The sequence below is a fragment of the Danio aesculapii genome, chromosome 1 (assembly GCF_903798145.1).
Source record: "Danio aesculapii chromosome 1, fDanAes4.1, whole genome shotgun sequence".
NCBI classification, from domain to species: Eukaryota; Metazoa; Chordata; class Actinopteri; order Cypriniformes; family Danionidae; genus Danio; species Danio aesculapii.
In genome coordinates, this window is record NC_079435.1 from 10,355,706 (window position 1) to 10,381,003 (window position 25,298).

Sequence of the window (25,298 nt, forward strand, 5' to 3'; positions counted from 1 at the left end):
AATCTGTATTGGTGCTTGGAGCTCCGCCTTCTTTGACGTGCTTCGTAGTCACACAATTCAGACTCAGACAGGAGAAAAACATCCAGCACAACAACTCTAAGCACTAAGTTAGCAACATGAATAATCTGTCAAGTAGCAGATGTGGTACAGATGTATCCGCACCTGTAAGATCGCTTGAGTCAAACGGCTGGCAAAGTTTAACATTGTTCCATTCAGTGTCTGTCTGCGACAAATAGAAAGCAATATTACGTGCCATGTTGCCGCTTCTTGCTGGAGAAGGATGTTTACCAGATGAAATTGTTCTTCTCCCACAGCCACCATTGTTACCTTGTTTAGAAGTTAATTCAAGCGCCGTGACACATTTATAACCACACCTACTACAGCACAGGGATATTCGAAAATTGAATACCACCACTCATCCTTCCGAATTTCTTTTTGGCCTCAAACAATGAACAAAAAAAAGAGCTTTGTTTGAAGTACTGACCTTAATCTTCATGTAAGAGCAGGCGCAGCTATTAGAATATTTTTGGCTTGAGACTTCCTGTCTCATTCACTTCCATTCATTTTTAGATGTTAAGAACAGCTCGTTATGCTGTTTGATGTTGCGAACTGATTTTTTTTTATTATATTATTCTACTTTTATGTATAGTCATGAACACACTTGTTTGTAGAGCAAATAGTTTGTCCGTTTTCTGCCATTTATTATTCCTAGTCATTTCTCCCAAAGGCAACTGAATTAGAAGTTATAAAACAATCACAAAAATGAGTGCACTTCCACATTGTAGAATAAGGTCAATACTAGGGTCTTAAAACCATATAATACATGTTTTTTAACAGTATAACATATATTATGTAAACACCTCATTATACCACATATGGGTGTGTGGTGTCTGACCGTGGTCTCGTGTTCGAAGCGTCGGCAGATCTGATCTCTCTGCTGCTGGAGTTTGTTGCTGAGCTGTTGTTGTGCTCTCTGCTCTTCTTTCTGTAGGAGTCTCAGCTCTCGCAGCTCCTGACGCCTGCAACACACACATTACATACTCTGACACTGAGACAACAACAGACACGCACACAGCGCGGCCGGACAAACCTTCATTATTAGCTTTCACTAACAAATTCACAAACAAACTTGACATTGAATATGGAAAAAATGTGAAACAAGAATGTCAATTGTGACAAGTCAAAATCGTGCCAATAGCAATTGGCAAAAAATGGCTTTTATTAATTTTTAACTATGGTTTTAGATATTATCTTAGACTCTACACTAAAAGGATTTTTTTTAATCATTAATTTTTAAATAAAATAAATGTTCATACATTTTTATTTCAGTTTGCATTTATTTTATTGGAAGTTTTTCTTTTTTAGTTTAATTTAACGATTATAACCCTGGACAAAAAGGCCTTGGTACAGTAGGTAGTTAACCATTTCAACAGTTTGATTAAGAATTGAAAATAATGTGCACTGATGGATCTTGCATAAGATTATTATTGTGCAATGTGATGGCAAATGAATATATTTCTGACTATAATTAATGACTATAAAACTACTAGTTTTCATGTTCCCACACTTCTTTGATAATTATTCTTAATTATTTTAGAATCTACCCACCTAAATAAGTAAACAAACAAATAAATAAATAAAATAATTAAATGAAAGAATGAATAACAAACAAACAAATAAATAAAAAAATGAATAAATAAAATACAATTATTAAATGAATGAATGAATAAATAAACAAACAAACAAATAAAATAATGAATAAATAAATAAAATACAATTATTAAATGAATGAATAAGTAAACAAAGAAGATAATGAATAAATAAATAAATAAATACAACCATTAAATGAATAAACAAAAACCAATAAATAAATAAAAGAATAAATAAATAAATAAATGAATGAATGAATAAATAAATAAATAAAAATATTAAATGAATGATGAATAAGCAAACAAACAAGCAAACAAATAAATAAATAAAAGAATGAATGAATGAACTAATAAATAAATAAAAATTATTAAATGAATGAATGAATAAACAAACAAACAAACAAACAAATAAAAGAATGAACGAATGAATAAATAAATAAATAATAAAAGAATGAATGAATGAATAAATAAATACATAAAAATTATTAAATGAACGAATGAATAAACAAAGAAATAAATCAATTAATATAATTTGTAATAGAAGTAAAAAAATAAAAACAGTAATATTTCTCAATTATTCTCAGTTAAAATATTAAAATAACAATAATAAAAATACTGAGGGGTAGAAAATACTTCAGTCAATAAAAAAAAAATAGAAAAAGAAAATGTAGGAAAAATGAAAAACAGGATGTTCCCAGACAGGAACAGGAAATGTCACTCATCTTCCTTGGTGTTGGAATATTAGGTTTTCTCTAAAACAAACCAATAGACACTGCACAGAAAATGTCGCTGACAAGTGAGAGACGATTAGACACTTGACCCAACTAAAAGTCTGTCTGTATTTACCAAAACAATCTACAAGAAGCTGAAGCTATTACTTTAAAAGATGTGCCATAGCATGAAGAGGCAGAACTAAAGGTTAAACAGTGAATGCAAATGAGATGCAAACGTGAATCGAGCACACAAATGTTCTGGAAGCAGTTAAACAGCTGGAACTCACCGCAGGAATCGCATCTCTTCATTCTTGGTGTCATTGTCTGTGATGATCTTGGATGTTGTAACGCTGACCTCCACTCCATCCACCATGAACTTGCGAGTCTTCTTCAGAGTCTTTTTCTGCCTCTTGTTGTCCTGGAAAACAGAATATACATGTATATTAAACACTATTTTTAGGAAATACAGAACATATCTTTATCCCTTATAATATTTATGGTACTTAATTAACATAATTTATTATCAGTGGTGTAAAGTAACAAATTACAAATACTTAAACTACTATAATTGAGTAGTTTTTCCTCAGGAATTGTAACTTATTAAGTAGTTTTATATACGTGTTCTTTTACTTTCCCTTGAGTACATTTTTAGTGCACTCATAAGTACATTTATAATTGCAGCAAACTGTTTGGAAGCATTAAAAGTGTCCAGGAAGATGTCCAAAATCTTTACACGCATTGACCCAGAGACTGTTTAGATGCATGTCACTTATGAGAAGATGACGGATGTTTACTGTATGATGACCGAAATGGCCTTAAACACCCAGCAGGCACAGGACGTCAACTAGATGTCAGATTGACGTTGTACCCAAGGATCATGGGGACGTTGCATTTTGTTTGGAAATGAAAATCAGGTTGATGCCAGTACTCAACTTCAGGCCAATGTCAATGTCCACCGTCCAACCTAAAATCAACCAAATATCAACATCTAATGATGTTACAGCTTTATGTTGTGTGGATGTTATCACTATGACGTCTATCAGATGTTGGATTTTGGTTGCCATACCTGACGAATAAATATCAGTATTTGACATCAATATGAAGTTGTTTAAGATGTTGGCTCGAAGTTGGATTCCGGCTTTCTAACACAACCAAATATCAACGTAATTTAACGTTGTTATTGGACATCAAAATAAGATTGTCCTTAGACGCTGGCTAGACATTGAATTTTGGTCACCTGATCACGACCTAAATCTAACCTAATATTAACATCTTATGACATTGTGTGTCTGCTGGGTAATAACTAGATACTCTAAAGAATGTTACAATTACACACATTCACAAATTATGTAAATGCATCAGCTTTTTACATCGTAATACTCACTACTGTTGAGATACTTTTACTCTACTTGCACTACATTCTTAGACAAGTAATGGTACTTTTACTCAAGTATGATTTTCAGTACTTTTTCCCACCATTGTTTTGTTTATATATATATATATATATATATATATATATATATATATATATATATATATATATATATATATATATATATATATATATATATATATATATATATATATATATATATATATATATATATTCTAGCAAACAGAAAACTGTTTAAATTTTAGCACCTAAATTAAGCAAATATAAAATAAAAAATATATAATAAAATAAAAACAATGTATGTATATGTTAAGGCAGGTAATTTTTTTACTTCATTTATTTAAACTTCTTAAATTTTAAACATTTTTTACACTTTTAGAACTTAACATAGTAAAAATAATTAATAAAATATATACTTACAATAAATTTAAACTGTATAAAACCAAAAATATTTGGTATAAAAATAATGGTATTTTAAATTTTAATGAATTTTTAGCAAATTACTAATCCACTCTCTCTGTTTATTTTATTTTTTTTACCAATTACATTACAGAAAATGTTAAAATGTTACATGTTCGAGCTTATATTTGTAATGACTATAAAATGATTATATATTAACATAGTTTTCATGATCAATTATTCATAATTATTTTTTAGGATCCCCTACACACAAACAAACAAACAAATTAATTAATTAATTACTAAATAAATGAATTAATTGATAATAAATATTTTAAAAATAAATAAATTCTAAAGAAAGAAAATGAAGACATCCTTCGAAATATTTTTCACAACATTTTGACTAATTATTACAGTGGATAATAAGGACTATAAATGAAATATTTAAACCTTTTAATAAAAATGTCACACTGAGATGGAGAACATTTTAGAGTGAAAACAAAATGACTTTTGCTGCTTGTTCAAACTACTTATTCTTAAATGAGCTGAATCAACACAATTGCTTTTTTTGGGGGGGACTTAATTTTTTTTATCTTCAATCTACTTAAATATGTAAAAACAATTAAGTTAACTTAATGTTGTGTTGGGACAACATGAAGGAATTGTGTGTAACCTTGCATGTTTTTACAGCGTCAAAGTAAATGAATCAGAGTTCTGAATTGATTCACTCAACCACTTAAGATTTTTATTCCCCTGAAACATTTTTATGGTCGCTAAATGACCAGAAAATGGAGGAATCTCCAAACCATTAATATCAGTAGTGTTTCTGACCTGCTGTGAGTTGGTTCCCATCTCCTTGGATTTGCTGATGAAGCTGGAAATGGACAGGTTGAGGTCTATACTGCTGCTGTTGCTGCTGGTGTCTGTGGTAGAGCTGATGCCTGAATCAGAGTCCTCCTTCTTCACATAGCGGGGTTTCACTGGGCTCTGATTCTGTTTCTGTTCATCCTCAAGCTTCTCCTTCTTCTTTTCCTCCACCTCTGGCACTGAAGATGATGGAGCCGCTGCTTTACTGGACTCCTCGATGACTGCTTTCTCTGTCAGCAGAGGTCAATACATGTCAGAAAAACATGATTTTGTTGAGTATAGCTATAACTATATTTCTTGCAATATCACAGTTCCCGAGATAAATGCTACTTTTATAAGCCTTAAAAACAGCATTTACTCATGTAACGCTAAAATGATCAGCTAACAGATTATTTTTTACTGATATAATTGAATCTAATTCAGACTAAAAGGTCCAAACATATACAGTAGACTTTAAATGTTTAGAAATTATTATTATATACTATCCGCTGTTGTCATTTTCCTCACTTGTCTCTTTTCCCGCCATTAGTTTCTATTATCAGCTTTCTGCTCTAATGGCAGATTTTCATTTTCCATCTTAGAACACAATGTAACTGCAGAATAGTCAAGCTTTATATGGGAAAATTATCAAAACTCTTCTGACATTTGTGAACGAGATGCTAATGGTCTAATCCGATTCAATTATCTATGCTAAGCTAAGCTAAAAGCGCTCTAGCAATACCCAGAGATCAGCTGAATGGATTAAAAAAAACTGTTTAACTACAGCGGAGCCTATTTTCACACAAAAAAGTTAAATGTTTGTATAAAAAAATTTAATAAAATTAAGTCCAAAATTAGCCAAGGACTTTTTATTCATGTTTTGATACATATATATATATATATATATATATATATATATATATATATATATATATATATATATTTTTTCATTCTGCAGAGCAATTCTGTTAGTCAACTAAAGAATGATATTTTTTTATTAAAATGTAATACAAATGCATTAAAATGTAATAAAAGTTTTTTATTTTTATTTTATGTAGTATTGAGTCATGTTTTTAAATGAGTAATTAATTAAAGTTACAGTTCACCTAAAACTGACAATTCTGTCATCATTTACTCATTCTTCACTTGTTTAAAACCTTTATGACTCTCTTTAAACACAAAAAAATATATATTTTGAAGAACAATGAAAATCTGTAACTATTGACTTCCAAAGCATTTGTTTTTCTGTCAATGGTTATAGGTTTTTAGTTCCCGTGTTCATCAGAATAAAGAAACTCACAGGTTTAAAACCACTTTTTTACAAGGAGAGTAAAATGTTCATTTTGGGGTGAACTATATCTTTAAGTTACTTTTCAGACATACTACATAGAAAATACATTTAATAAGTAATCAATCCATAATTATTATTTTTGAAGTAACTTACCCAGCACTGGTTACTCACCTTTGTCAGTCGGTGAACACACATCTGATGCAGGCTCTTTCTGGACGAGTTCTCCATTGCCCAACTTTTTCTTCTCCTCCTCCAGTTTCTCTCCATCAGGTTTGGCAGGTTGTATTATTACCTCAGCTGGAGTTTCTAAGGGAACCACCTCTGGTTCTCCTTCAGTTTTATGTTCCTGTTTGTTGGATTGAGATGTTGCTGTATCCACTACGTGGTTCTCATCTGTCTTCAGAGGTTCTTCTTCTTTCTTTATTTCAGCTGTAATATTATCATCTGCTAGTTTGGGAACTGAGACCTCCTCGATCTTCTCAGGAACTGACTCTAATGTGGACGGAGAATGAGGAAGCTTCTCGTCTTCAGAACTGCCAACACTTGCATCAGATGGGGCGCGTTTGTGTCCAAGCTGAGGGGAAGAGCATTTCTGAATGAGTTGATAGAATCAGGGTGCAAATTACAAGAGGGTTTGGGGTGGTCTGACCCCCCTAATTAACACTTGATCCCCCTTGAAGGACATCAAAACAAGATGTATGGGGTGTCTCCCCTTAAATAGAAATAAGTCTGCTCTGATCTGTTACTTAAATACTATTAATAATTAAAATAGTAGAGAACTTAAATACGGCGATGTGGTAGCGCAGTAGGTAGTGCTGTCGCCTCACATCAAGAAGGTTGCTGATTCGAGCCTCGGCTGGGTCAGGTGGCATTTCTGTGTGGAGTTTGCATGGGTTTCCTCCGCGTGCTCCGGTTTGCCCCACAAGTCCAAAGACATGTATAGGTACAGGTGAATTGAATAAGCTAAATTGTCCATAGTGTATGAGTGTGAATGAGTGAATGCGTGGTTGTTTCCCAGTGAGGGGATGCGGCTGGAAGGGCATCCGCTGCGTAAAACATATGCTAGATAAGTTGGAGGTTCATTCCGCTGTGGCGACCCCAAAATAATAAAGAGACTAAAGCCGAAAAGAAAATGAATGAATGAATGATAACCTAAATATACATTTGACCACCCCTATAATGGTCCATACCACTGTGAATGCAGGTTTGTGCCAAAAATATTAACTCTGCGGTTTGAAACTGGAATATCAAAGAGCACCGACAGACAGCGTATGTGTTCACAAAACATGTTTCTTTTAAACTAGTGGTTTGTATCAACATGTAGCCTAAAAGCACCATAAAACTAGATGCATAGTTTGTACATGAAAGTTAAACAGTAAAATAATAAAAATAAATGCGTGCAGGAATGCAAAATTGTCAAGATTATTAAATTTTAAATTTAATATTAAAATTTCTGATCAAGAAAGTGAAATATTAGGCAATATCTTAATTAATACAGCTAATATGTCACTTTTACAACCTATCAAAGTCAGTTTGTCAAAAATATTGCAGCCTTTCCTGCTTACTATGTCCTTCTCTACATGATTAGCAGCTTCCAGACATTTGTTCAAGGGTTCAGTGTATTCAGCTGCGCATTAACTGTGTGATTCATGCTGAAGTATCGCCAGTATGGCTGTGCATATGGGTAAATGACCATATCTGACGTAAGTGCAAACTCACTACATGTATATTGGTTTTCACATCAGTAGACAGCAGTTTAGATTCATTGTAAAAGTGCAGTCTTTCACCTGAAACATTAAATGTTTGCGTTCTAAAAATCTCACCAGGTTTCCTTCATGCTCTTCATCATCCTCTTCCTCCTCCATCTCCTCAGTAACCTCCGCCTTTGCTTCAGCGATCAGCTCCCGCAGCGGCCGGCTGTCAGCTACAGTGCTCACAAACGGGTGCTGTGCACATTAACACAACTACAGTTACTGCAACATACAGCTTTAAAGTGGACCTATTTTGCCCCTTTTTACAGGATATAAACTAAAGCTGCGTTCCAAATGGCACACTATACACTCATGCACTATATACTTACGCACTTTCACACTCAACAGCATGGTATATGTTTGTAGTGTTGTCCCAAATGGTACACTAATGCTTTTTACTAAGTGGAAATTCAGACCGATTCCCTGATGACGTTTGACGGTTGCCAAATTAATGAAATGAATGAACAAAGTACCAAACAATACCCGCCGTGAGTATAACCGTCAGGGGGCGCTATATTCACTCTCGTAGGAGAATTTCGCTTTCACAAACCAAAATAAATAAAGTTATTCAACATGTGTGCCCGATAGCTCCGCCCCTTCTGCTACGTGTGCAAAGCAGCGGTCGTTGAGTGCGTGAAGTCTCCATCATTCCACACTTCATTTTACCAGTCGAATGAGTGCATCAATAAAGTGCACTTATTATTTTTAGAGTTTTCAGTGTAAACCCAATACTTACACTATTTATACTACAAAATGGCATAGAATAAAGCGCAAGTATGCGATTTGGGACAGACCTCAAGTCTCTGAAGTTCCTAGAGTGTGTATATGTGAAGTTTCAGCTTAAAATACTACACATTTATTATCTAATTCTTAGAAACTGCTCCTTTTAGACTTTTTTGGTGCCTGTGACTTTAAAATTAAATGAGATTATGCTCCCGGCCCACTTTTCAAAAGAGGTCGGAGCTACAAACGCCTAGGAGAGGACTAATGTTATCTCTGTGAAAAACTGATATTGTGAAAACAAGTGGCTCAGAAGAAGGCAGTCTTTGGAGATTACAGTGTTGATTTATGCATCCAAATACGTTTATTTACTGACATTAACTTCAGCAGGTACTGTGTGAAAACTCTAATGGCGGACGGCTGCTTCTCACTCAGAGCTGTCTATGCTAATGAGAGAAAGATCATCACTAATGGGTGGGGCTTTCCCCCTCTGATGACATGTACAAAGGAGGAATGTCAGTCAAAGTGTTTCTGCAGACTGATTTATGAGACTGCAGACTGATTTTAAAAATAGAATCAAATCATTTTTACCATTAGATGCTGGCTATATTCACACACTGTTGTGTTTAAACTCCTTATAAAAGTTACTTTTGCATAATTGGTCCCCTTTAACATGCGTTAGATTTGTGTCAAAGCTCTGTTAATGCAGCCAAATATTCAAATATAAAGTCTAGGCAGATTCCGTAAGACAAAAACGACTGTGTGTGTTATTGTCAATAAGCCACATTTGAATAATATGTGAACATGGACCATAAAGCCAATCTTTTATTGGCCATTACCTGAAAGCTGAATAGATACTGTAAGCTTCCTATTGATATACTGTTTGTTTATACAGAACAACTTTTGGACAATCTGAGGTTGCAAAAAAAGGATCAAAATAAAGAGAAAAATCCCCTTTAAAGTTGAGTAAATAAATGCATATTACAAATTTCAGAAATTAGATATTATAAATTTGTTAAATATCATCATGGTACATGATCTTTAATTAATATCTGACTACTTATTGCAAGAAAGATAAATTAATAATTTTGACGCATTTTTGACTATCACCAAAAATATACACCAGTGCAAAATAATTTTGAGTTCCAGGGTCACATTTAAATTGTTCCAAAATTTTACATCTAAATAAAATGTAAATGCAAAAAAAACACACACAAAAAAAAAACATAAAAATTTGACATTAAAAACACAATTAATTTAACATTTAAGAAATGAATTTAACATTAATGGAATTGAAATACTAGTGTTTTCATTGATCTTTTAGTACAGTTAATAATCTTCAAAATAAATTAATAGTCTTCAAAATACTTTCAATAACTTGCAGAACATGTGGCTAAGCAAAATAAATAATAATAATAATAATAGCTCCTAAATTACTAGCATTTTAAAAGATTTACAATAAGTGAGCTTGTAAAATCTAAATACAAAAACGCATGGAAATGAGCCCTGCACAATTAAACGCCAAAATAAATTATCTGTTATTTTTAGATAACTAACATAGTACTGATATACTTTTAGCAAGACTATCTTGCATAAAGAAAGAAATAAACCAGGATCATATAATTTTATTTGCACGATCATAACAAACACTAAACATAAAACGCAAGAGCATGTCTTACCTCACTGGGCGTCGCTGTGCACTGAAAACAGTCTATAGCCGGTCTGAGAACGTGCAGCTTCTTTGATATAATCACTTTTAAAGGTGGAAAACTGGAGTTCTGTATTTTCAACCCCATTGAGATTGTCTCCTCAAAGTGTTAAGCACTAAATGAGTGTGAAGTGTGTGTGTGTGTGTGTGTATGAGCGTGGCCAACGTTAGTCTGGCCTACTTAAAGCCTCGGAAAGGCAATCTGCTTTGCTGACGTCAGTTCTTAAGGATGAAGTGCCTGACACAGAGAAACATATCAATGAGCTGCTGCTGATTCATGTGGAGCCGCAGGTGGACCAGAAAACCACCAGAGGTGTTTACGACCTGCGCAGATTTAGATCAACACTGTGCATGTGTGTGTGTTTGAAGACTGAGAAGTGTAAAATAATGAAGAAAAAAATTAGAAAAAAATAAAGGAGGTTAGTTCACCTGGAGGAGTTGCGCTGTGCTCCACCTGTTGTCCACGTTCTTGTCCAGCGCGTGTTTGAGGAAGTCCCTGAACTCAGGAGACCTGCAGAAGAATGTCAATACAATTAAAATGAACTGCATTGGTGGTATATTGTGCAAAATATTAAAAATAAAATGAAAAAAAAATGTTTTCTCAGTTTCTCATTAAATCTTCTGACCAATCAAATGCTCTCTAGTACCTGACATGCCCCGCCCCTTCAAGGCGCTTCTCATTTGATTTTCATTTAATTCGCTTGAGCTCAACCACTCTCACTGGCAGAGCAGTGATAAAAAACAAAAAGCTATTGGTTGTTTTTTTTAAAGGGAGGAGCTACTATATGTCCAGCCCTCTCTTGATGTTTTAGCTGAGGTTACGTCAAACAATTAAAAATGCACTTTTGAAAGCACTTCACGGGACCTTTAAAAAAAGCGCATATGATTTATTATTATTACTATTATAACTGATCTAATATTTAATTTAATATACATTTAATTGCAGAGGCCCATTTCTTCTTTTTTACATTGTCAACATTTATTGATTACTAAATATTTTACAGCAATAATAGTTTATATTAGTAATAATAGTTAATTATTTTTTTTTACTTTAAATAACTCATATTAGAGATTTGTTTTAGAAACTGTAGATTTCTTTGTTGTATTTTTTTGCTTATTTATTTTGATTTTAAATGCTTTTTTTATTTCTAAAATGTTTACATTGACATTATCTTCGACATCATTAAACTCTCATTTTTAATATTCAAAATGTAAAAACACTATATTATTTTTTGAATATTATAATTAAGCATAATAACAAAAGGACGGAAAATGAAAAAAGGAATGAAAAAAAGACTTGATAATATTTTTTTTTCTTATGTCAGATATAATATACTGGCAAAATATATTTTAAAAATCATATTAAAATTTCCCATTAATATTAATGTCTACATAGAATTTATTGAAAAGATGAAAAAAACAAAAGACTGTTCTATATCATTCACAAACGTTTTTTTGTACCATTTGGAGGGCTGTAGCAGAGTAGGAGGCTCAGCTTTGGCGATCTTCAGCAGGACTCTCATCGGGTTCATCTCATGGTTTGGAGGTTCAATCTGAGCCAGTTCAATCAGAGTGATTCCCAGAGACCAGATATCAGCCTTATAGTCATACGGCCTGTCCTTCGACGTCTCACACATCACCACCTCTGGAGCCATCCTGAAGGACAAACACAGAGATATTAGCATGTTTCTAATGCCAATGTGTGCCAGAGCAAGAAGATGAAATGATGAAACTCACCAGTAAGGGGTTCCAATGAAAGAATCTCTTCGCTGGACCGTCTTCGTGTTCTTGGCAGACACTCCGAAATCCGCTGACAGATAAAGAAAATGGTCTTGTTAGGAATCATTCAGCCTGAAAAGAGTAGTTTTTTCCAAAATAAACATTGCTTGCTTTAAATTTGGTGAATGAATAAAATGATTTTGCTGCTTAAGCCTCCATGTGGTTACATGATAGCTTGAACAATCTTGGCAAAGTTCAATTTTTTTATATTTAAAACAGTTTTAAGGATGAAGTGGTTTAAGTAGAATTTTAAGGTTTTAAGAATTGACAGACATTACAGCATGTGTTAGTGCATTCTTAACACATTGCTAACTTTTTTCAGCATATTGCTAGCATGCTTCTGATGTTTTAAAACACTGCTAACTTTATCTAGCATATCATACCTTGTTTGTTAACATGTTTGAGCACATAGATAACATGTCCCAGCATGATGTTAACAATTATAAACATGTTAGCATGCACCTAACGTGTCTTAACATGTTGCTAGCATATTTCTGTATGTAGGCCGAGCACTGTTGTTAGCATTTCCAACAAATTCCTACCACGTTTTTAACACATAACAAACATGTTACTAAAATGTTTTAGTTTTACAAATTTTAGAAGGATGAATTTTAAAGGTTTCAGGAATTGACATTAGCATGCGTTAGTACATTCTTAGTGCATTTTAACACATTGCTAACTTACTTTTATCAAATTGCTAGCATGTTTCTGATGTTTTAAAACACTGCTAACTTCTAGCATATCATATTGTGTTTGCTAACACGTTTGAGCTCATACATAACATGTTCCAGCATGATGCTAAAGATTATAAAAATGTTAGCTTGCACCTAACATGTTGCTAGCACATTTCTGTATATAGGCTGAGAACTAACATGTTGTTAGCATTTTTTACAACAAATTTCAACCATTTTTATTTACACATAACCAACATGATTCTAATTTGTTTTAACATCTTGCTAGCATTGTTCTAAAATGCTTTAAAACACATTTGTAACCACATTTCTAATTTCTATTTTTATTATAGCATGCTTTTAAATGTTTTCAGCAAATTACTAGCATGTTTCTAACATGTTTTACGAAGATAGCTCATTTGTTTCAGTACATTCTTAACATTTTCTAAATACATTACTGATTTTTTTGACTGCTGAGTGAACTTTTAGAATGTTGTTAGCATATTTCTAACAACTTTAACATAGTTGCTAATATGTTTCAGTAAATTCCTGAATTTGTTCTAGAATTTGGCGAGCATTTTTCAACAAAATGTTAAATTTTGGTTAGCATATTTCAGTTTAAATTAGTTGCTAATGTTTCAGCAAATTCATAATATGTTCTAACATGTGGCTAGGATTTTTCAACAAATTGCTAGCATGTTTAAACATTCCTAACATGTTACAGCATCCTGCTAACATTTCTAAACACATTGCTAAATTTATCACAAGGTCACAAACAAGTTATAACAAGTTACTAATCTTTTTTTTTTGTTGCTAGCATGTTTTAACACATTACTAGCATGTTTTACTAAGTTTTAACAAGCTTACTTTACCACACTTTGGTTTAGCCTGGTGTAAATGACCCTCCTCAGCTCCTTTTTGTATGTCTAAGTTACTAACTTTTTATGGCTAGCATGTTTTAATGATACTAGCATGTTTTTAACACATTTGAACAAGTTTATCAAACAAGTCTGATGTAAATGACTCTCCTCAGCTCCTCTTTGTATGTCTAAGTCTCTTTTTATAATGTTTTTATGTAACTGTGAAACTCTTTATCAGCACAGCACATCTAAAATATCCTCCTGTGCTGGACTTCATGCATCTGATGTGCAACAAAATATAAAATGCTCCACTGCTACTATTATAATTAAATTGAGAATCACATCTGACGTGGTTAACTAGATGCACACATGCAAAAAATGCAGCATCGGCAGCTTTATAGCCTCCACTCACCCAATTTGACGTCTCCATCCAGTGTTAGCAAGATGTTTCCAGCCTTCAGGTCCCTGTGAATGACCTTGTTGTCATGCAGATACAGCAGAGCATCCAGAGTCTGCTTACAAACCACCCTGATCTGCGGCTCCGTCAGTGGCCTTTCCAGCTCTATACACACACAAACATATAAACAGAGAGATATGCGTTACAGGAGTTAAAATTAAGCCGTGTTGTCAGATTCACAAACAAATTACTTAAATGAATCATTCAAAACTGAATTAACTAGTCAAGAAAAGTTTACTGAAGTTGATTTTGTGTACTGGAGGTTCAGTGTTATTACTGACTAGTTGTGTGACACTATGATAAACCCTGAGTTTCCTATCTGCGCCAAATATAATGTGAGAAGATGCAATCACTTTGAGTGAGCTGCCTCAGAAATTACTATGCAATTTGTCTGGATTAACATATTGAGTAATTATACATAGTGGGCTTTTTTCTGAAATGCTGTTATAATGGGAAAAGCTTACTTGTCATGACTGGTAAAAAAAAAACATGCTGCTTAGAAAACAATATAAAACAGTGTGTGTTTTATTTATTCATGACACTGGAATATTTAGTTGCCAAAAATATTAATTTGGTCATTTCAATGCAATGTTCATGAATGTCTAAATAAAATATATAAAATAAAGTATACCAATACTCAGAAAACTGACATATTGTGGATGATTTTTTTTAAACAAAAGGTTTAATTTTGCAAAGCCAGACAAAATTATGCTTTTGCATAAACAAATAGTTCAAGGCCACATTTATTTATTTATTTATATATATATATATATATATATATATAAATAATATATATATAATTTATTTATATTTATATATTTATATATTTATATATATATTTATATATTTATATATTTATATATATATATTTATATATTTATATATATATTTATATATATATATATATATATATATATATATATATATTTATATATATATATATATATATATATATATATATATATATATATATATATATATATATTTATTTATTTATTTATATATATATATATTTATTTATATATATATATATATATATATATATATATATATATATATATATATATATATATATATATATATATATATATATATATATATATATATATATATATATATATATATATATATATATATATATATATATATATATATATATATATATATATATATATATATATAGCTGGCCAATGGTTGTCTGCAATAAAACAATGCAAAACAACATTCTGCACACAAGTCCTGGCTACGCAGGAAGAGGATACAGGTAATTGACTGGCCTGTCTGCAGTCCCGACCTGTCTCCAATAGAGTCTGTGGTGCAAGCCTTTCCCACCTTAATGCTTGCTTGCAGGAGGAATGGGACAAAATTACACCTGAAACACTTCATCACTTGGTCTCTTCAGACCCTGTTCCAACTTTTTTTTTTTAAATGTGTTGCAAGAACAAAAATTGAAATACATGTTTATTTAAAAAAAAATAATAATAAAACTCATGAGGAACACATTAATTAATGTTTGTTGTATGAACTAAAACACAACTCAAAGTAAATTTAGAAATCACTTCTTTCTTTTTTAATTTGCGTTTTCAATACTGTCCCAACTTTTTCTGATTTTGGGGAATCACCCTGTTAAACTTCATCTTGGCCAATAAGAATGAAAAGAGTTTTTGAGTAAAGGAAAGGAACTGTCCTTCTTAGCTGACCTTTTCTTGGTTCAGTCTTGCATGTCAAACTTATTCTGTGAACTCACCGAGCATAACGGCATCGACAGCCCCGCCAGCACAGAACTCGATCAGGATCTGCAAATAGAAACATAACTTTTAACCCATCAACCAGATTTCACCTGCACAACACAGACTGTGTTCATTTCTCAATGTTCAGCTGGGGCACAATGTCCACTTTGTGCTTTTGCAGACAAAATCTGTTTATCCTATTGTCATGAGCACACACCTACTGTACAGCTGCACCCGTTCATGAAGTCATTGTTCATTCAACTCAATCTAGAAAGCCCATTCAGCTCCGTTTCGGATGACAATTATTGGATAAAACTAGAATTTCACCCCAACTAGTTTCAAACCAGGTAAGACAAGTACATAATGTCCAACTTAATATTAGCTTTCCAAAACAATTAAATTCGCAGGACTGTGATTGGTTAATGGTTCTGAAATGCAGGGCCATGATTAGTCAATGAAGCTGCTGAGTCTTGAAGGCTTTTCTTGTTCCTCAATGTGGTGGGAATGACATAAGAGGATGACTGAGAGGTCTGTATGAGCACGAGGAAGGCTTTCATTAGCACAGTGCCAGACTTGAGTCCTTTTTGCTCTAATAGGATTACAGTTTCCATGAACAGTGAGCGAATGTGGGGTTCTGGTTAGAGCTAGTCAACTGAAGCTGACAGGTTTCAGTAGAGACTGCTCACCTAGTCAGTAGTGAACAACAACTTCTTTTTTTTTACTATCAAGCCAATACATCTGATATTTACTTAGCTAAATATTGAAGTGTTTTCTGTTGTTGTCAATAATAGCACCGCATTTTTTGAGCACCCGTAATGTAGCGAGGTGCTGAGTTGGCGTTTTACAGTCAGCATTGAGCATTGCGAGAGAATACAATTGTTTGCTGGACTCCCGCAAAATGGAAATATCTTAAAATTAATTTACTAAAAACAAATATTGTTTAATAAAGGAGAGAGCTTTCAGTGTTTATGGTTGCATACTCAAGCTGAGACTCATTATTTTGAAGTCCTCATAAGTGAATGACATGCTACTCCTGTCAATTCTGTTTGTTTTTATTTGTTCAGCTAAATATTGAAAATTGGCCTATTTTAATTTATTAAGAAATAAGGATGACTTATGTTCAAAGTTTGGACATTGCTGAAGACAAAAAAGGCTAACGCATGTTCTAAAGCAGGATTAGATTAAATGATTTTCTGTTTGACCACTTGAGAAATCTGTGTTTATTATTATTTTGTTTCATTGCAAAACTATTAGCCTATTTCTAACTGTTCTGACTGTATTTCTATGTTATGAAAAGTTCATGTTCATCATTCCATTTTGTTAAATTCAAATAAAACTAAATATGAAGGTGGCATGGTGGCTCAGTGGTTAGCACTGTCGCCTCACAGCAAGAAGGTTGCTGGTTCGAGTCCCGGTTGGACCAGTTGGCATTTCTGAGTTTGGATGTTCTCCCTGTATTGGCGTGGGTTTCCTCCGGGTGCTCCAGTTTCCCCCACAGTCCAAAGACATGCGCTATAGGTGAATTGAATAAGCTAAATTGGCCGTAGTGTATGAGTGATATGTGCCCCTTCGAAGTTGTCTCTGGCAAGGGATTCCTCCAAGTGGCCCACAGACTAATAAACATCGGTGCCAAGTACGATGCAGTTGATGCTATCATACCCCATCGCCAAACAGTTTGTGACAGGGCAAAACAGTCGGCTGCTGCTGGTAAGGAAAAACTTAGCGTATTGCTTTATCAGAGATGCGCAGATTAGCTCACTGAATCTGCTGTTCATAACGAACGATCCACGCTGACCTTTCATCATGCTTAAAACAAAGAATTACAATTATTAAAGTGACGATCGGGTGTGGATATATACATCAGATAAAATTATATGTGTTGCTGATACTTATATGTAATATATGTACTATACTTATAATATATATATATATATATATATATATATATAATATATATATTTTAAATATATATATATATACACTTATAATTATATGTATTAAACCCTTTTCAACTAGTAACGGTAAAGTACAGTGGGAATAACTCTACTGTATATCATAGCTCATAACCGACTTATAAATAACTATAAAAACGCATTTTTAGAACAGTGGTTGTATTTCTGCAGCGCATAAACACTTCGGTGGACACCCAGCCTTAAGCTTACACCACTTTTTAGCAACTAACCCAAATCTAATCATGACAAACTATACATCGTCGGATAGATCTAAGACTTCTGAATACATATTTTACCACTGCATAGATTTACAGATCTGATCCCTTTTAAAATTAAAGTCAACTAATCGTCTTTTTACAGCGAGTTAAGATTTTAAATGCTAAATCATTTGTCAACCGAAATTTGTTTTTGTGATCATACTTGAGGGAAATTAATGTACTAGCTTACATATATGTTATGAACATGCAAACAGTGTGTTATTGAAATCACCCAAAACGTTCATACTGTATTAAATATTTTACGTTTTCTGATAAAAGTGCAAGAAACGTTGCAAGTCCATTTCTATTGTGTACATACAGACGCAGAACAGTCAGTTATTCATGCCTGCGAGTGTTGTTTCACTGTGGGTGAGATGTTGGTTTTGTCTGGCGGCAATGAGAACACAATAGCCCACACAGTGAAAGTCATTCGGTCCAAAAACTACAATGACCAAACTCAACACACAAGATGAGACTTCCGTTCCAACTCAAGTGTATTTCCATCTGCATTCATCTCCACAGACTTTAATGGATCTCAGAATGCAACAATAAAGGGTTAGTTCACTGAAAAATGTACATTTTCTCATTATTTACTCACAATCAAGTGCTTTATGAATTGCGTTCACTGCTTTATGAATATGCTTATGAATGTTGGAAAAAAGCGATTTTAAATACTATGAAAATTAATGTTTTTTAAAACATTCTTCAAAATATCTTCTGTTGTGTTTAATAGAAAGAAACCCAAACAAGTTCGGAGCAAATGAAGGATGAATAAATCAGAATTTTATATTTTTGTGTGAGCTATCCCTTGTATCCTGATATGAACCACATACAAAGGTCACAATTTGTTGGTAAACATGTAAAGTTGCGAAATATAATTCAAGTGGCTTCTGAAATTGATGTTATGTCATTTTTTTTTACTCATTACAGGGAAACCTCTTCAGGCAGATGACTGATGGGATTATTGAAAGCTGTGTGTTATTTGTCCAGTTTAAGCTGTAAATGGCTGACGAATAATTGTGTTCAAACATTCCCTGAATCCCAGCCAAATCAAAGCTGTCCTCTTTCTGCATAAGGAAATGGGAGAGGCCGATGTCAGTCCATTTCCTGGTGTACGACAGAATCAGAGTAAAACACGCACACCTCTTCCAGGACATATTGTTCAATACACAATGATGCGGATGAAAAAAAATGTCTGATATCACTCGGAGAAAATAATAGTGGATCTCACAAAAGTCACAAAACGTTGTATTTACTGCCAAATCAGACTGAGCATAATTAATTATCTATATAGCTTTTGCAGTAAGACAGACAAACACTTTTTAAATTATAGTTGCTTAATTATTTGAATAATATTAATTTGATTCTGAATTATAACCAAAACAAATCATGAAGCAATTAAATATTTATATTTCTGTTTTCCACTGACATTTGTGATGATTAAAAATAAACATTTATTACAGCATTTATTGTGATACAGTAAAAATACAATTCCATAGCAGCATGGATCACCATTAAAAATTAATTTATTACATGAAATAAATGTAAATAAACAAACAAATACGCAAATAAATATTTATCAAAGAATTTAGAAGAAAATATTTATAGATAGATAGATAGATAGATAGATAGATAGATAGATAGATAGATAGATAGATAGATAGATAGATAGATAGATAGATAGATAGATAGATAGATAGATAGATAGATATGGCACAGTAAACTGCACAACAGATTTCAACATTGATAAGAAATAATAATAATAATAATAATAATAATAAACAAATAAATAAATAAATTTACAGATTTTTCTCTGCAACACTGTCAAAAGGAATTAGTTACTTTACTTTAAAAGTTAAGTAAACCTATTACCCTAAAAGTGACAAGTTGACCTAAAAAACAACAACTTGTTGGAACTGTTAAGTTGACTTAACTTCATTTTTATAATTATGTACATAGTTCATTTACATGAAAATTTTATGGTAATCACCATTGAAAATAACCACCAAATTTGAATTAAAATAAACAAACAAACAAACAAACAAATACATTTTTTAAATGTGGAGACAGATTATGTTATTTTACAAATGTTTCTAAATAAATGAATAACTTTTTTGTCTATCGAATTTTAACATGTAATATAATATAATATAGCAAAGGGGGGCTCAACCCTGTTCCTGGAGATCCACCTTCCTGCATAGTTCAGCTCTAAAGCTGTGGTCACACTGGGCTTTTCCTCCCATAGATTTCCATTCATACGCACGCGAATGAGTCAGACCGGAAACGCAAGGTCATGTGTCCATGAAAGTTCAAAGTTCAAGCTTGGTGAACTCTGACCTGCGAAATCGCATCACTTGACTGCGTGAGACCAATCGAGGATCAAAACAGGACCTCTCTTTACAGAAATTCAAAACATGGAGCAATCACTCGCTTTTTTAATGTCTAATCATATTGTTTAATCCCGCCCCTTTTCGCATTGCTGCACGACAGAATTTCGCACACACAAAGCCCAGTGTGACCATAGCTTAACCCTAATCAAACACACCTGAACCAATTAATTAGGATCTGAACAGCACTGGATAATTACAGGCAGGTGTGTTTGATATGTGTTGACACAGAAATCTGCAGGAAGGTAGATCTCCAGGAACAGGGTTGGTCACTCCTGATATAGTACATGTCCTGTCTGAATTTTATGAAGCCTCTTGTATTTGAACCAAGGTTAAAAATAACACACCAGATTCTAATGTCCATATACTGAAACAATGTTGGACTGAGATGACCAGAAAGCTTTCTAAGGCCACTTTCTAAGGCTCAACCTTATGTTAAACTTCTTCTGAGCAGGAAGGAAATGATTCATGTCAACAAGATATTGAAAAAAAAAAAGCAAGCAAGGACATTTCCAATTCCTTTTCCATCTATTATCCAGTACATAAGAATAATTTCGCAGTATAAAACAATGACGTAATTATGAGTGATATAAAACAGACAATTCATCCAAAAAGAAAACTTTTGGAAACATTTACTCCCATCAATTCTAGTTTTGGGCAAACCATCTCTTATTCACATTATTAAATGGTGTAATCATCTTTTTATATATAAAACCACCATAAAATACCACCATACTAATACCACCATAAAACAAACTAAACCCACACACCAACTCACCCACAGTTTGCTCTCATAGTAAAAAGCGTCGAGCAGCTTGACGATGTTGTGATGATCACACGATGCCAAGATGTCGATCTCCACCATGTAGTCCTCCAGCTCATCTTCAGTTTTAGTGTCAATCACCTTCGCAGCCGCAAAAATACCAGTCTGCTTGTTTTGTGCCTGCAAAAAATTAAAGGCTCAAGTCCATAAATTCAGAAAGTTCACTGAAATAAAACTGGACTGACACAGTTTCAATTTACTAGAACTTCAATGTTAAGCTCCTTTGATACAATCTACATTGTAAAAGTGCTACTGTATATAAATAAACATGAATCGAATTTTTAGCTCACCCTCTTAATATTAGCTTTAAGAGTGACAAATGATAAACATAATAGTAATAAATACATAATACAAGTAAACCAATTTTGTGAGGGTGTTTATGGTGTTCTTGTTTTAAGTTAAATGTAAAATTTAACGAAACAATTCATTAATTTCACACAAAAAATATGTATACATAAACCGATACATGAATTTATGCTTCCATTACATGTTCTAGTTTGTTTGTTAGTATTTTTTGTCCCCTATTCATACATTTTGCTACCTACTTTTTTTTCTGCTCTTTGTTTTCACTGTTTCAATGTTTCCTTTACAGTATGGATCGACCGTAATAAGATTCTGACGGTATGATATCCTTGGATAAAAATATCACGGTATTGTGATTACTGCTCTAAAATAAGTTATTTTTAATGTCTGGGTAAAAAACAAAACTTTTCCCCCACACAACACAACACAATATATTTTATTTTAGGAAACATTTAAAATATTTTGGACGTGGAGGTTCCTTTTCTGCTGAAGATACTGTTGCCCTAAAAAACTAAACAGATGTGAAAACTATGTAACAAAAAAAAAACAAACAACCTACATATACCTTAGGAACGGTATAACAGAAAACTTTGGCGGAAAACTGCAGTAAACCAAGAAATCGGTTATCGTCCCATGCCTAGTTTACAGTCTATCTATTGTAATGTTAAAGGGATGGTTCATAAAAAAATGAAAATTTCCTGTTAATTTACTCAAATTCAGGCCATAGATGTGTTTTTTTTCTGCTTCAGTAGAACATTTCTGAAAATTTTTTAACTGAATTTGTAGATTCGAGTAATCGAATTCAATGGTTTCCTGTTTTTTTCTAGATTAGCTAATTACAAAAGGCTAATAATAATGTAAATAATGTTTGTATGCGATTATTTTTAACCTGAAAAACAGGTGATCATTGACTTGCATTGTACGAATCACCAAGGACCACAAATTCAGCTAAAGATCAAAAGTCAAAAAAAAAAAAAAGCTAAAGTCAGTGTGAAATTTAAATTTACAATGTTTAGTTTACTAGCGCACATTGTTGTACTTTAAATGAACAATTAATTTGTGCAAGATAATCCAACAACAACAAAGAAAGTTTGTTTTTCACTTAAAGTCTGACTATTTGCTTCCGCGTTTGGAGTCGAGGTCCTAAGACCACATCTTTTTTTTTTTTTTAGATTTATTTTTGGCCTTTTTGCCTTTATTAGATAGGACAGTAGTCAGACAAGAAGCGAAGTGGGACAGAAAGAGGGTAGGGTCGGGAAATGCCAGTAGTTTGCTATGAGGAAATGATGCGCAAAAAGAAAGCCCCGCCCCCTACTATACATTCCATTTCACCTGAAAACACATTAACATACAGAAATAAAAGTATCAGCAACTTCTGGTTCATGCTGACTTTAATGTGTTGCTGAAGAAAAAAAGGTTACCTACATCTTCAATGGCCTGAAGGTGAGTAAATTAAGTTCATTCATTCATTTTCCTTCGACTTAGTGCCTTATTAATCAAGGGTCGCCACAGAGGAATTAACCACTAAGTAAATTAAGGGAAAATTAAAATTGTTAGATGAACTGTCTTGTGCAAAAAAAAAAAAAAAGTGGTTGGCACATGCTTTGAAAAATATTTTGTAACTGATAAGACTGAAAGTCTATTTATAGTATTATCTAGCAACACATTTATAGATAACCCAATCATCGTGTTTATTAGGTTATTCTTTATTGTACTCCTGATGTTAAAGTCCACAAGAACCGGAAGCTGCGACCTTTTTTTTTCCTATTGTGACGCAGTCCCTAGAGAAACGTATTAAATGAGACAACAGTGGGCATGGCTTGTTTTTTCTACTGCAAGCTGATTGAATGTAGTAGTAAAGTAGGCATTTCATTCAGAAAGATCGAAAAAATGGTTATAGAAGAGTTATTATAACCTAACAGATTCCTCCTCCTCACCATATCTGTTAAGTGACAGTTGAAGGGGTGTGGTTAAGTATGTTAGCCACGCCCAAAACCTCAGACAGGTGTAAATTTAACTAAAAACAAACAGGAAGTGCGTTTTCAGATTTCAATTACAGATTAGAAGGACAAACTTTTTTTTTTCTTAATGAAATGCACAGATGAATCATTCACCACAAAACTAGCAATGCGAGTTAAAATCAACATGGTTAGTTTCGATTTTATTTGTACTTTAAACTACCGGTGTAAATCAGGCATTAATATCTGAGGCATGACATCCTGAAACACACATGCAGACTTTATAATTCAACACATAATCCCTTTCAACAACCTACAAAACAGGCTCGTTAGAGGGTAAAAACTATTAATTAGACTCCAGCGTTCAACAGAAATCCCATTCTGTGTCATTCATACTAATGAGTCTTTGTGCAGTGCAGAGGAATGAAGGTCACTGAACAATAGCAACCAACACACGGGAGGTAATCTACAGTATTTAGAGGTTAAAGTGATACAGTAGTGAAAAATTAACCAGGTCAAAGTCCGCCGGTTTGCTACAGGGTGATTTGGAATAATAAAAAAAGAATTGTGAATTTGTTTTATTGGTATGAATATCACCTCTTTTATGATGACTTGCTTAATGCCTGTGAACAACAATGCTAAATGACTAAATGTGCATATCGATCCTATGTGCGATTTAGCTGCTTTTAATTTTAGGAATTATTTACATGTTTAGAATTCAAACTTTAAGAAATGGATAGATTTAAATAAGAGAATTTTTTTAATTATTCAGAAATAAACAAAAATATTAATACAAATATTATTTTTCATATTCAAAATAACATCAACACACAAAAAAATATTTAATATGCAAAAGCAAAAATGTCATGGTGAAATTAAGAGAGCTAAAACAATTGCAGCTACAGAACCGTGTGCTTCTGCAAGTATAAATTCCATTCATTTTCTACATAGAGGGAAATCGATTTTTTAACAATCACTGACAAACCATTTGGCAGATTAGACCATTAGACAAAAAACAGATTTTGCAAGCTCTGGAGTTGCTAATCAATTGAACATTTATGTTGAACGCATTAATTCTTTCAAATGATTGTGTTTTATTCAATAATTTTCCTTCAGATTTATTACCTTCTTTATCAGGGGTCACCACAAAGAAATGAATAGGGCTGCACAATACGTTTTAGCATCGATATCGCAATGTGCACATTCGCAATAGTCGTGTCGCAAAGATATGCAATGTCCAGTCTGAATTATGGTTGACCAGAAGCCACAAAATGGTATTTAATCACTGTGTTTATATAGAATTTATATGATGTAAAAAAAAAAATCTACATCTACATTTCAACAAGATCCCACTGGCAGATAATTTTGTTAAAACTAGCTAATTAAAAACCCTTAATTTTCACTTATTTCTTCTGATGGTAAAAACTAAATGCTTTTACTTGGTCTAAGATATTTCTTTTTGATTTTTGGACTAAAAACAAGACAAAAAGTAAGATATGTCTTTTTTTTGCACTGTGATTTTTCCATTTCTCTACCTGAATAGTGTTAGACTCACCAGAAAGCCATAAATTAGTGATATTCAAACTATCTTGTGAAACTCTATTCATATCGCTATATTTATAGCAGAAAAATAAAGTTTTTGCATCATCAG

The 25,298-nt window shown here is 32.9% G+C and overlaps 1 protein-coding gene across 1 annotated transcript in view; it reads right to left on the minus strand.

The window, feature by feature from the left end:
- Positions 1-25,298, minus strand: part of slkb (STE20-like kinase b) — a 48,040-nt gene that overhangs the window by 18,104 nt on the left and 4,638 nt on the right. Inside the window, exons 2-12 of the mRNA XM_056456559.1 lie at positions 21,342-21,506; positions 15,985-16,033; positions 14,193-14,342; positions 12,208-12,280; positions 11,932-12,126; positions 10,900-10,981; positions 8,115-8,237; positions 6,463-6,865; positions 4,986-5,251; positions 2,650-2,780; positions 896-1,019 (exon numbers count right to left, since the gene is read on the minus strand). Coding sequence (XP_056312534.1) covers positions 896-1,019; positions 2,650-2,780; positions 4,986-5,251; positions 6,463-6,865; positions 8,115-8,237; positions 10,900-10,981; positions 11,932-12,126; positions 12,208-12,280; positions 14,193-14,342; positions 15,985-16,033; positions 21,342-21,506 — 1,761 coding nt within the window. The remainder of the gene's footprint in view (positions 1-895; positions 1,020-2,649; positions 2,781-4,985; positions 5,252-6,462; positions 6,866-8,114; positions 8,238-10,899; positions 10,982-11,931; positions 12,127-12,207; positions 12,281-14,192; positions 14,343-15,984; positions 16,034-21,341; positions 21,507-25,298) is intronic.